This window comes from Nanorana parkeri, unplaced genomic scaffold, assembly GCF_000935625.1.
Source record: "Nanorana parkeri isolate BGI_ZX_2015 unplaced genomic scaffold, ASM93562v1 scaffold1403, whole genome shotgun sequence".
In the NCBI taxonomy this organism is placed as follows: Eukaryota; Metazoa; Chordata; class Amphibia; order Anura; family Dicroglossidae; genus Nanorana; species Nanorana parkeri.
In genome coordinates, this window is record NW_017307671.1 from 354,718 (window position 1) to 369,171 (window position 14,454).

The 14,454-nt window shown below is 40.3% G+C and overlaps 1 protein-coding gene and 1 long non-coding RNA gene across 2 annotated transcripts in view; one reads left to right on the forward strand and one right to left on the reverse strand.

Moving 5' to 3' along the window:
• The window catches only part of GAK (cyclin G associated kinase), a 94,800-nt gene that overhangs the window by 31,024 nt on the left and 49,322 nt on the right, over positions 1-14,454 (forward strand). The window contains 5 exon segments of the mRNA XM_018569818.1: positions 448-537; positions 2,386-2,521; positions 4,651-4,763; positions 6,931-7,012; positions 10,526-10,649. Coding sequence (XP_018425320.1) covers positions 448-537; positions 2,386-2,521; positions 4,651-4,763; positions 6,931-7,012; positions 10,526-10,649 — 545 coding nt within the window.
• LOC108798103 overlaps positions 3,147-14,454 on the reverse strand; it is a 20,659-nt gene continuing 9,351 nt past the window's right edge. The window contains exon 3 of the long non-coding RNA XR_001941931.1: positions 3,147-3,156. This is a non-coding gene — a long non-coding RNA (uncharacterized LOC108798103). The remainder of the gene's footprint in view (positions 3,157-14,454) is intronic.

Genomic DNA, 14,454 nt, shown 5'->3' on the forward strand with positions numbered 1-14,454 from the left:
GGGGGGGGGGGGCGGGCACAGCTGGCTCTGGCTCTAGAGTGGTAGAGCCAGCTGTCAATCGGGTAGCATGGTGGATTGCGACAATTTTTTTTAAAAAGACCACATACCCTAAACAGGGGTCTTAAACCTCTGGCCCTCCAGCTGTGGTGGAACTACAAATCCCATGAGGCATTGCAAGATTCTCACAGCCACAGATATGACTCCCGAAGAGATGCATCATGGGATTTGTAGTTTCACCACAGCTGGAGGTTTGAGACCCCTGCCCTAAAAACAGAGAAACCATAGAATTTACTTAATTATGACTACATCTGTAAGTGAAGCCTTATGAGTTTTGCCACACTGCAGCTGAAATAAACTAAAGTACAATTAAGTTAACCTATATATACTTGTGGGAATAATACAACATTTTGTGTGTGTTTTTTTTGTTTCTTTTTTTTCCCCCTTCAGGTGACTCGAAATACCACTCCAATGTATAGAACTCCAGAAATTATAGATCTATATTCAAACTTTCCAATTGGAGAAAAGCAAGACATCTGGGTAAATATTATGGCATTGCCCTCTTATTTTGCTATTATCTCGGTGATACATGAATAGAGGGATGGGGCTGAGCTAATAACTTCTAAAGTGGGAAAGGGCAGCACAACATTGAAACAAAATCCATATTTTAAAGTGTGCATAATCCCAAAAGCTACATTTTTAAAAAATATATTTTCAGTTTACCAGCCCTTAGATGTGGTTGCTGCTTTCATTTCTTTTTTTTTTTTTTTTCATGCTTTTTTTAATTTATTGTCACTAGATTGTTCTGCCATCTCCTACCATACAGATACTTTACTCTCTGCAGGAGCAACAGAGCCACCTAAAGAGTGCAGCAATATCAATCTGTGGAGAGGGTAGTGTTAGATGCACTAGCAGACTGTTACAGCAGAAGTGTGTGTTTTTTTTTTATTTTTATTTTTATTTTGGGATAAGAGTTTTACATAAAAGAATAAAAATTACTAACCATTCTAAGCACCCCTGTCGGTTTGAAATGGTTTGACTCAACCCTCTAACTGCCAGTTTTGCTGGACAGCTTGGCCTAATAAAGGAATTTGGAAAATAACAGACCTTCTGGCCGAGTCACCAGGTGAAAATAAATGAAAGAAAAACCTAGAAATGAAAACAAATGCAACCACCACCGCAAAGAATGTATAAACTGCAAAATATTACCCTTTTGTGTCTGGGTTTGGCCACACTTTGGGAAAACCATTTCCTAACTAGGATTCATGCGCTCCCAAAAATCTGTTCATGTGTCCCCCTCTTGGAAAAGAGAGTTGGGATCATCCTTGACTAAAGATTATCATCATTATTTATTTAATAATATATATTTATCTCTATGCACTCCCTGAAAATCTAGCTGTGAGGCCCCTTTCACAGGGGCTCATCAGGAGGGGATCCGTGCATGGATCTCTTCCTGATCAGAGCTTTATGGATGGAATGTCATGACTGTGACATCCATGTCCGTCCAGGTGTGTTTTAAAAAAAAAAAAAATTCTCTCCATCGCAAAAAAAAACAAATGACAGGACCCCATGTCAGTCTATGGGGAATTGGATTTAAATGGACATGTGTCTGTTTTACCAGTCCTTAGATGTGGTGGCTATCAGATATTACCCCCCGATCCAGCACTATCGGGTCCATCGAAACAAAATACTGTTCCATTTGTTTACAGCCGCATACCCCCAACTCCAGCCAGGTCCGGAAAGACAGACTCCCATCCGTTTAGATCTGGCTGCACATAGACTAGCATTGGGCATCCTGTCAGGCCTACCTGAAAAACTGACAGGTGGACCCAATCGGACCATGTGAAAGGTGCCAAAACCTTAATTCATCCTCTCTTGGAAGAAAGAGTTGGGATCTTCGCGGACTAAAGAACAATAAACAAATTCTTGGTCATGCATAGTGTTTAGCTCTCTCAAAATTTCCCTCCTGAGAACCTGCTGTGATGGTAACACCAGCTGGAAGCTCCATATATGTTCTTTCTCATTTTTATAACTGTTTTAGTTATGAACTATGTTGTCCACAACAAAGCAAGATTTAAACATGGAGCCTGTTCTGAAAATAGGCTTGTCTTCAGCAAAAGTGACCTATAGTACTAGTGTTTATTTTTTTCAGACGCTGCAGAGAAAAGTATAAATGTGCAATTCATAGGCAGTAATGCTTTTACATGTACTTGGATCACCTGAAGTGGTTAGTAAGTTTCCTTCTAAGGTATAAGTGAGAAACGGTCTCTGAAGTTACAGGATGTGTACTGCAGCCATGTTTCTTTCTTATTTCCCTAATGTCCTGGGTGGGTTTTGCAAGCAAGTAAAATCTAAATTAAAATGTTTTGTTCTGTTTTTTCTTTTTAGGCACTTGGTTGTATTTTATATCTGTTGTGCTTTAAACAACATCCCTTTGAAGATGGATCAAAGCTGCGTATCGTTAATGGGAAATACTCAATACCATTGAATGACACTAGATACACAGTGTTTCATGGACTTATAAGTGAGTGAACTATTTAACAGACCTTAAGGCTTGTGCTAACGGGCATTTTCCCTTGAGAAAAATTGAGAAAAGAGGATAATGTTGGCTTGACTAAGATATTCAAAAGCCTTGAGACTGCTGGGTGTCACCATCTTGGATGCAATCCCCAGCAGACTCTGAGCTGTCACTTAAGTCATATTTTCGATCATGTTTACGCACACTTAAAGCATTTCTTTTTTTTCCCCCTTCCATAAAATATTATTTATTTGGCTTGAAGTAAGCATTTAACATATGTGATTTGTTGTGCTGTTACCTGCAGTTATTTTAGGTTAATGACAGGGTCTTTAAGTGAAAGGAAATGTTTTAAGTTTTTTATAAATTTTTACGTTTTCTAATTCCTCATTTAATTAAAGTAATTGGTTGCTGGGTTACTAAACTTTGAAAATAGTCACTGCACTCTTTCCTTCTTATTTAGTAAGCCCAAATAAGGAAACAGGGGGTCTTCAATAAAAATGTAGGAAAGGAAATACATCCATGTTAACTATAGCAGCCTATATGATAACTGGCATTGAACCCTTTCAAACCAGAGCCGTTTTTGCATTATTTTGCATGCATGTTAAATCCACATTGTAGGGCTGATGATTACCTAAAACCTCCTAAAAATATTTTTTTTTCTGACAGTGGAGACCCTGGAGAACAAAATAATGACAGTAGTGCAAGTGTTAATTCAGCCCAAATACCCAGTTTTTTTTGGTTACAAATAAAAGATGGTGCTGTGCCAAGTAAATGCAAAACAAACATTTCAAGCTCCAAAATTGCTTGGACCAGTGAAACTGCAAAAACTTGAGTACCCCAGATTGCCATAGGCGACGCTTTAGTTTTGCAGAACAACCATGAGAGCATATTTTCATAAAATACAATAGTTTGTTTGTGGTAACACATTTTACATATAACTTATGGAGAAGAGTTTACTGGACAAATGCACTTTAAGATTTATTTCCACTTTTGCAGCCAAATTGGTATAAAACTTTTTTTTTTAAATATTTTTCAGATTCTTATTCACACAACTTTAAAAAAATTGTTGCTTACCATTTTATGTGCTCTTTTAAACAAAAGTTTTTTGTTTCTCTAAACTGAATTTTCCTTTCAAATGCAGGGGGACTGGAGATGTTAAAAAGAGAACTATGGCCAAACCTTTTTTGGCCACAGTTCTCTTTAGGGTCAAAGGAGGACATTGACCTCTTGTGACCCTAAAGTGGGTCCTGTGACCCAAAACCCAGCATGTAGCAGACTATATAGTGCTGTGCTGCAGCCAGGAAAGATCCTGGCAATTTTTGACCACTGACTTCCTCTATAGACTTGAGCCCGCCCCCTCCCCTGTCCCTCCAGTAAGCACTGCAGGAATGGAGAGCAGAGGAGGGTATCCCTGCAGGAAAAAGAGTGATCAGCGGTATGTGATCGCTCAGTTCTCGATCAATGGAGCTGATGTGTGACAGCTGCAGTGCGGCTCGAACTATTGGGATGAGTGTATTTCACTTTCTCCATAGTTCTCCATTAATGTTTGCAATTATTGCCTGCCTATACTGTTCTTGAAAATCTCATTATCGGTTGTAAACTACACGGTCTTTCCTAACAAAAGGTTGAAGATCTAGAAGCATTGGATGTAATGAGAGGATGCTCAGTGTGTCCCTAGTCTTTCTACGGGGACAGCCAGAGTTTCCTGTCACTTTGAAATTGTAGAGAGAGGCTTGCAGTTTGTGGATTAGGCTATTGTGCAGAGACCTCTAAAAGGTAAGAATTATTTTTAGATATGCTGTGTGAATAGGAACACATAACATAACATAGTGTACATATAGTGTGGTTTTGTCAAATTTTACTGCAAAACGAAAATACACTTTTTAGTCCTCGATTTCTCCCAAATGTCCATTTATTTGATCAAATATATTCAAGATTATTTTTTTTTAAATTATTATTATTTCTAATGGTGGTAGGTTACTGATGATGTTACCTTATGCTTTAACCTTGGATACTCTGACTCAACTTGGAAATATAAAATGTAAACCAAAAAAAAAAAGCACTTGATTGTTTAAATCTTTGTAAGCCAGCTTTTCTTCCAGTAAGCATTGCTTGTGGTTATTTTCTTTTCTTAGACTCCATGTTGAAGATGAATCCGGAGGAAAGGTTGTCTATAACTGAAGTGGTTGGTCAACTTCAGGAAATCGCTACAGCACGAAACATCAACCCTAAATCACCCATCACTGAGGTAATTTACCATTCCTTTAAGTCCCTTTTGTATACAATAAACACAGTTTCTTTATTGTCCATCGAGGGACACGGGAATGTAATATTTCTAAGATATTTGTGCATATGCCGTCACCTACAGCAGGTTTGCACACAGACAAATAAGGCTTATAATCCCGCCTCTAACCATCATGCCCTAGTTGTTTTTTTTATGCTAGTGTCCTGGGCAGTTGGACACCTTTTTCCTAAGCTTTGCTGAGAAAAAGCCTATATTCTTTTTTCATTCTATATCTTTTTTTTATCGTCAATCAACATACAACCCCAATTCCCAAAAAGTTGAGAGGCTGTGTAAAATCTACATAAAATCAGATTGTGATGAGTTGCAAATCTCATAAGCCCATATTTTATTCACAATTGAAAATATATCAAATGTTTAACCTGAGAAAATGTACCATTGTTATGAAGAAAAAAGGTAATTTTGAAATTGATGGCAGCAACATGTGTCAAAAAAGCTGGCAAAGTATGTGGTACTAACAAGGAAGAGCTAGGAGAACATTTTGCAACTAATTAGGTTATTTGGCAACAGTCAGTCACATGATTGGGTATAAAAAGAGCATCTTGCATAGTCTCGGAAGTAAAGATGGAAAGTTCACTAATCTGTGAAAAGCTGCGTCTAAAAATTATTGAACAATTTCAGAATCATGTTCCTGAATATAAAATGTCAAAAACAGAGAAATCTCTGTGTGCAAGGGACAAGGCTGAAACGCAATATTGGCTGCATGATTCTGTGATGGACATCACTGCATAGGCTCAGGAATATTTCCAAAAATCACTGTCTGTGCCATCCAAAAAATGCAAGTTAAAGCTCATCATGCAAAGAAGTAGCCATAGCTAAACATGATCCAGAAATGCTGCCGTCTTCTCTGGGCCAAAACTCATTTAAAATGGTCTGCTGCAGTGGGAAACTGTTCTGTAGTCATACTAATTAAAATTTGACATTCTTTGTGACCACCATGGGTGCTGCGTCCTCCAGACCAAATAGGAGAGAGACCTATCTTATCAGCACTCTGTTCAAAAGCCAGCATCTCAGATGGTATGGTGGTGCATTAGTGCACTTGGAATGGCCAGCTTACACTTCTGGAAAGGCACCTTCAATGCTGAAATATACTGTATATCCAGGTTTTAGAGCCGCATGTGCTCCAATCCAGATGGGAAGGCTTTGCATATTTCAGCAGGACAATGCTAAACTGCATCTATGACAACAGCTTTTTAGTAGGAGTCCAGGTGCTTAACTGACCTACCTCCAGACTAATTGAAAATATTTGGCACATCTTGAAACACAAAATACGACAAACATCCAAGACGGTTGAGCAGTTGGAATTCTATATCAGGCAAGAATGGGACAAAATTGCTCTCCCAAACCTCCAGAAACTGGTTTCCACGGTTCCCTGATGTTTACAGAGTGTTGTTAAAAAAAGGAGGAGATGCTACACTGTGGTAAAAAATTTTGAGACGTGTTGCTGCCATTAATTTCATAATTACCTTATTTTTTTCTTAAAATGGTACATTTTCTCCCTTTTTTAAAACCATTTGATTTATGTTTTGTATTATGAATAAAATATGAGTTTATGAGATTTTCAAATGATTGCATTCTGCTTTTATGTAAATTTTATAGTGTCCTAACTTTTTTGGAATTGGGGCCTTTTTTCTGCCTATATTCAGAGTGTTCAAACCTAAGGATACAGCAGAGGGGTTGAACTGGAAAAACATGCGCGATACCGGAAGTCCAATTAAGGAATCCGGGCGGCATGTAATGACTCGCTGCCTGGCTTTATGATTAGCAAGGAAGCTGGGTGGCATGTAATGACTCGCCGGCTAGCTTCCCGATTAGCCGGCAAGCCGTCTCCATGCTCCCTTGTCCCCAGGTGACAAGAAAGCATGGAGCTGGCTTATTGGCCAATCGGGAAGCCGGGGGGCGAGTCATTACACGCCGCTTGTCTTCAGGATTGGCCGGGAAGCTGGCTCCATGCTCCCTCCATCACCTGGTCAATCAGGAAGCCAGGCGGCGTGTAATGACTCGCCGCTCCGACTTTCTGATACCGGAAGTTCCAGTATCGGGATAGGCATTTTTTGTGTTGTGTGTTTTTGTTTTTTTTATTTTCGTTTTTGTTTTTTTTCTTTCACCACAGCTTTTGGAGCAAAATGGGGGATATGGCAATACTGTGAATGAAAAAGTGCTGTCACAGGGTTCTAAACCTGTTGGACAATCGGGTATGTACTTCTTATGAATTATTTTCTTACTTTGCTTGAAAAATGAGTTTACAGTATAATCCTCTGGTACCGTAGCTAATAAATGCTTACAAGCCACTCCGAAACCTGCTGTGGGATCATATATGGCACATGAAGAATTGCAGTCCATTGTTTGGATTTGTCTGTTTTCTATGGTGCCTTTTTAGAACGGGTAGCCAAACTTCGGTCCTCCCGTTGTGGTGAAACTACAATCCCATGATGCATCTCTCTGCGGGAGTCATGTCTGTGACTGAGAATCTTGCAATGCCTCATGGGATTTGTTGTTCCACCACAGCTGGAGGGCCGAAGTTTGGCTACCCCTGCTTTAGAAGATCAGCCTTAGTCTGATCAGCTGTCTTTTTAAGCAGACCTTCCATGCTAAACCTAGTAAGATAAAATACCGGGTAGATTTTTGATTTTCACTTCTTTACAGAATATCTATAGTGGTTAGAATTCCTCAAAAGAGGTGATTAAGGACAGATAAATATTTACAAATTGTTCTAGTTTGAATGGGAATAATAGGACCGGTTCACAAACTAGGCTTTGAAACTCACATAAGTCTAGTAATAATTGTCAGAGATATTTAATACAGATCTTAGTAGAACTAAAGTTACATTTTAAAAGTCTGCTAGCAGGTATATTTTTTTTTTTATGGCAGAAGAGAAAAAAAAACTGCTCTGTTAATGCTAGTGGTTTTTTTGTTTTTGTTTTTTTTTTCCTTCATCTTGCCTGTAATTCTACTTCAATACTTTTCCTTCAATTGTCTTCCAGAACAGCATATGAGATAGAGACTCCCACTGGGACAGGAAACATGTCGCCAGGTCAGATGTTAAAAGCGGGTCCTTCCAACAGTCTCCTCAGTCTTTGCATTTCATTTGTCCAAATAATGTCTGTAACAACCTTTTCTTATCCATAAAGAAGCAGTTAGCATCCACCTTACTATCTTTTAGGTCTTTCTTGGCAGACATGAGACCTCTGGCCTAACCTCTTTTTGTGCCCAAGTCCCCAACCTTTGTGTTGTCGGTGCTCTAGGGACATTTCACAGAGGGTGGCTCTTGTTGTAGGTGTTATTAACAGCACTTCTTTCCAACCAGGTTCTTCTAATGAAAAAGACCAGCAACGGAGACCTTAGATATTCAGGAGGAAAAAAATGTAATTAAGGCATGATCGAATTTACCAGAAGTAAAGGTCTTTCCGCTCCACAAGGTGTTGTCCAGCTCCATAGTTAAGGAGTGAGACAATCCTGAGAAGAGGTCATTTTTCTATTAATAACATGAAGCACATGATCCACTTTGAAGAGGATGTAACTCAAGTGTGCAAACAGTGCCCATGTCTATATGCTCCCCTTTCTAAGGACTCTTAAGTTATGTTGATGTTACATGCCTGTTACAGGTGACCCTGACCTGGGTCCTGAGCTGGAGCATGCTACAGAAAAGAAAAACACCTTTCCTATTAAGAAGAAACCTGTTATCAAGTTTTGTTTTTTTGTAGCCCTAGGTCAGACAAGGAGAGAAATCAAACGTCATGCCCACACAGACTGTCAGATTTTCTGGATATACTCTGAAGATCAAAAGAATGATCTCTCACAGGATAAAATTTGAGTCTGCTACAAACCAGCCGTACTGTGTCAGTCAGAACTATCATCTACCGTAGGTTTAATAGCCTCCTGTATCCCTGCAGTCCAGTGGACACGCTTACATTAGAGACCCCTTCGAGGCAATTCTTTTAAATTGTGGAATTGGTCTTCATAGACGCTGGAAACGCAAGTGTATCTTTCAAGCAGTGTCAAGTGCAGTTTATGGTGGTGGTGGATAGCCCACTATTGCCTGTCAATTAGCTTTCCCTTCCTCATATTAAACACAGGTGAAAATGCCTGGGTTTGGGTAGCCCTTATGGGGAGAAAGATGGCACAAGGTCATTGAACTTTGAAGGAATCCAAAGCTTCTTCGAATTGGCTAGAGCAAAGACCTGTAGGGAGAGCCCTCCCCGGCTGTCAGAAAGAGGTCAGGGGGCACAATCTGCAAATCACTTTGTACAATGCCACCACAGGGGAAAGACACTGCCCTTCCCTGCAGTCCATGACCAAAGGTATTCCGGTTTGGACGGAGAGGAGTCTTGCCTCCTTCTTTGCAGTACGCCTCAAAAGGAACCAACAACCAGTCATGTTCAGGAGAAATAATGGTCCCTGAATCCAGAGGTATTTGTCTCCCTGTCATCTATCCACCTGTATATTTGGGGGTATCTAGAAGTGGATTCTTTTCTTTTTCCTCTTAGGAAAAAGCGACGAAAATTTTGATATTTTTGTGAGTTCACGTGATTGCTATGATTAAATGGCGGTTCAGTCTCTGCTCTGCCCCTCCCTCGAACACCCCCCATCCCTCCCGACTTCCAACAATTTTGCAGAAATTTAGATGAGGGCACATATATCTGATTGCTCCATTTTGGCCAAAGAGGCCTGCCTTGTCTCCCTGGTCAGTGCACCCCTGGATCCTCCCAGACAGACCAAATATAATTTCCCTGGGTCCAGTCCTACATCCTCAATTATGGACCTGAAGACCAGCAGCTTGGTTTCTGAACAGACCCTGAAGGCTAAAATCAATAATACCCTGTTCAGCAATTGTAAACTAGTCTCAAGAGCTATTTATGGGAATGTTTGGAAGAAAATAAATTCCTCTTGGCACCCAAGGTCCAAGTTGCAAGCCTTTTAATTTTTGAAAAAAGGGCTTATCCTTGGTTTTGCGTGGGATTATCAAACCTCCCTTTTGAGTCACTGTTGGAAACTTCTCTAAGGATGCTTACCCTGAAGACTGCCTTTTTTATTGTAATTACTTATGCTTGCAGCATTGGTGAAATACAGGTCAGATGGCTTGTTTGTTCTGGTTTCAGGCAAAAATAATGGCAGACATGCCTCCAAATCTTCTAGGCCCATTTATTCAGATTTGCCATCTGTGAATATTTAAACAAATTACAAAATGCTACCCCTTCGTTGGTTAATGCTCATTCCACGAGGACCTTGACGGCTTTCTGGGTGAAGAAAGCTGGTGCCAATCCTTAATATGTAAGGCCACTATGTGTTCCAGTTCATTCGTCATTATCGACTGGACCTGTTATGTAGCCAGTATTGGTCCTTTGGGAGCAAGGTCCTGCAAGCTGTGGTCCCACCCTAGTCTGGTAAGTTCTTGCTTACCACTTAGATGCTGTCTTGGAAGATGAGTGGTAGAAACTGGAGTTAGTTACTAGTAACTCTATTTCCATTAGTCTTCCTGGACAGCAGGGTTCCTCCCATTTTTTTTTTCTTTAGTTTTCCATACTTTGTGTCTTTTATTTTAACTGAGGAGAGGGTTGGAAGGACACCCTTTTAACTTTTGCCCATATATTCTGTCCTGGCAGAAGGAGCCTCGGCCTTATGTGCTGTCCTTGAAGACTACTGGAAATAGAGCTACCAGTAAGTCTAACTCCATTTTGTTGTTGTTTTTGAAATGTGTTTTTCTACAGGTGTTACTCTTGGAGATGATGACCAAAATTCAGGAGGTTTTTTTGACATCTTGAAAGGTGGCACAGAGCGGTTTTTCACTAATATTAAAGATACATCTTCAAAGGTTATTCAGTCAGTCACCAAGTAAGAAAGTCAAATCATTTTAATTTCTCCTTGTTTAATTAAAAAACCTTTTGTTGCAGTTTTTGTAAAAGTGCATACTAATTTGTAGGTAATGAATTCCTCATACTGGGTTTCAGTTTGCATAATAAATGTGCATAAAAAAATAGAGGGATTGATATCTGGGAGGTACCCAATTCCAAGACGGGGAAAATGAGATGCTGTCTATTGAGAAACAAAACCAGCTTCTGTAAGCTTTTGAGTTTGCACTGCCTGCATCGCCATTCCCCTCTGTATTCCTGAGATACGGGTGCCAGAAGTGTGTTCTGCTTCCAACGCTTAGAGTGTTGAATGCCTGGTCACCCGATGCATTCAGTGATTCCTCCTACTGGCCACTACATAATTAGAGAGGAAGCAGGCATCCAACAGACGCACTACAGGATGGTGAAGATGGTCTTTAGAAAAAGATATCTTTATGAATGCAAAGGATAACGGCAGTGAAACGAGCAGTATGGGACAGTATTAAAATACTTCTTTCGCAGGGAAAGTCTTGTATATTCATATGAAGGCGACAAGCTCATAATTTTATCAAAAGCACAATCGGTAGAATTGCTTTCATGAAAACCATTTATTTTTTTTTCTGCTTAAAAAAAAAAAAAAAAATTGTTGGCTTAAAGGGACAGTTTAAAGAGGCACTGTCAAATTCATCTTTAGGCTTCATTCACACTTGCCACTTGTGTTTTTATTCAGAGATCTGTCTGCAAAATCTGTCAAAATAGATGCTTTGTTTATGCTTCTAGATGCTTAAAATGATATGCGTTTTATGCACATCTGTTTTTCCATTGAAGTAGCCAATGAGATTTCCACAAATAAACATGTCTTGTGTCTACATGCATGAACATGTGTTTTGATGTGTTTTAGAAGTTCAAATCAATTCCTGGACACACCTGACTATTTTTGCTAAACTGACTGCGGATAAAAGCATCTAAACGCAAGGTGTGAATAGATGCATTGGAAAAAAATGTGTGTGTGATATATATATATATATATTATATACACGCACACACAGGCTCATGCACACACAGGCCCATGCACACTCCTCACACACACACACACATTCACACACACAGGCTCATGCACACACACACAGGCTCATGCGCACACACAGGCTCATGCACACTCTCTCTCACACACACACTTTTTTTTCTAATACCTTTTGACGAAGAGAAGAGGTAGTGCAGAGGACAGCGCCGGAGAGGTGAGTATTGCAGCCAGAGCTGCATTTTATCTTAAACCTGTGTTGGGGAACCATTTATAAAATAGTGTGGAGATATATATATATAATCTCATTTTTAAACGCATATGAATGTAGCCTTAGTATCCACTAGAGTTGGATGCCTGGGGGCGGGGGGAGGGAACAGTAGTTCTAAGCCTTCGAAACCAATCCAAACCAATTAAAAAAAGGATTTGGCTGGACTTGTGCTTTAAAACATGGTGTAGGCAAGTAGTGTAAACCTTTATGGAATGTAAGAACAGGGCACCTGATTATATATTTACTGCAAACATCTGAATATTTAAATGCACCATATTAAAAATGGGCAGTTTCGCTACTGGGAGCATATGCATTGCCAAAAGTTGTTTGTGTTTTTTGTTATTCTTTGCATTAAAGAGGCTAAAGAATCATAGCCATTTTTTAGGTTATTCGTTCACAAGCCAGCACTGTAAAATGTCAGTTTGACTTTTTTTATTCGTATAGAATGCTGATTTTCAGACATTTATAGCCTTCAGCAGTCTTCTAAATCTGTGTTGGTTATATATTCTGATACAGTGTTGGATTAGGAGATGGCAGTCTCTGGGCTGTCCTCTGCCTGTAGGTTTCAGCTCATCCTGGATGGGCAAAAAACAAACAGGGACCTGGGCTTGCTATACACCTGGAGTGCCTCTTCTGGCAGTCGGTAAGCATTTGTGTTCCTGTCCCTTTCAATGACGAGCAGGGTGGTAGGATAGCTACTGAAGAAGGTATGTGCTTGGTTTGCTGTGTTTTGTGGTGGGAGCATGGCAGATTTGCATACAACCTACTGGTAGGTGGTGCTTCTCTGTACCAGTAACCTGTATGTAAATCCTAAATCTATTTTTCAGTATGTTTGACATCATGCCTCACTGTTTTAGTGCTCTTAAGCAAATAATTTTTTTTATGAATCTGTTGCAAAATGTCTTACCTGGAGATCCACCAGTAATATAAATTCTAGTTGCAGACTAACGATGGGCCACTGCCTCTAAATTAGCAGCAGCATTGCCAAACTGCCTTGTGCACTCTTTCAGTTGGCCATTGGGCAGCCTATCTGATAGGCAGCCCTACAACTAACTGAAAGAGTAAACGTGGTAGGCTGACAATGCTGATTCTAATTGAGGGTCAGTGGCTTACTGTTGTCGGCCTGCAAGTGGAAGATACTGTTATTGGCAGGATCTTGAGGTAGGAAACTGTGCTGCAGATTCACAAAAAGACAATTTGCTTAAAAACAGCTTGCAGTAAGGCATAATATCAAACATACTGACAAATTAGAGTTAAAAAACTTTGTTGTGGCCAGCTTTCATTAGATTAATGTCCATGACTTTTTTGGGCACAATAATCCTCAAGCACTTATAATTATATTTAAACAGTAAAAGGTAAGTTCCCGTCTTCCAGGCTGGGGGTTGATTTAGAATAGTTTTTTGCATTACACCCTGAAGATTGCTCTGATCTCCAAGAGGTAGCTGTAAACTGATGATGATGGGAATGAAAGACTTGGACAAATATGGTTAGGGTGAACCCTTTAGCTGTCTTGCAGCCAGTGTAAGTATTAAAACAAACACTCCACTTGTGAATAGGTGGCTGTTTGTGCTGTTGGTTTTGGCAGGCTCTTTAGGCTCGCCTTGCTCCTCCATGAGCCTGGGGCTCCTATGGAGGCAGTGGCGGACCTAAGGAACAAAGGGCCCTAATGCAAGATTTTTTTTTTTTTTGCCCCCCACCCCCCCAAAAAGAAACCACAAACGCAGCGCTCTCCTCCCGCAACGCCTGGCCGGCTTTCACACTTGCTCTCCACCCTGCTGGGACACAGAGCAGCACCAAGCGGGAAGGAAAGAAAGCAGGGATGCGTTGCTGTATCGGCAGAAAAATGGCACTTTCGGCATTTAGCCAAAAGTGCCATTTTCGGCCAATATGTTTTGGCGTCCGATATATCGCTGCATCCCTAATATTTACAGCAATGCAGAATGGCAAAGGCTATAGAGAACTACACATCCCAGCAATACTTTATATAACCATAGCATTTCTGCATAAGAGATTTGTAGTGATTCTGCTGAGATTTGTAGTCCTCTATAGAGGGTGCCATTCTGCATTGCTTCAACAGTACTTTATACAACATTAGGCTACAAATAATTATTTTAATGATTTATTTACCCTTACCTCTTCTGTCTTCAGTTGTTCCTGTGTGTGTTCTGCTTGCTGGGTCCTCACTCCCAGAGGCGGCTCTAGACTTTGTGAGGCCTAAGGCGAAACTTAAACATGAGGCCCCCATCTTACATATGCCCGCATACATACATACATACATACATACATACATACATACACACATACACACATACACACATACACACATACACACATACACAGGGGTGTGGAATTCCTATCGCCCGACGCCCGGGTCATGTAGTTCCGGGCGCCAGGCTAGTAGTTTTTTCACTGTTTTAGCCTTCTACGGACAAGTAGCAGGGCTGGTTTGACTTTTTTAAACGAGCTGTGAGCATGGACCAGCGAGAGCGGCTCTGCGAGCGTGGATCAGCGAGAGCT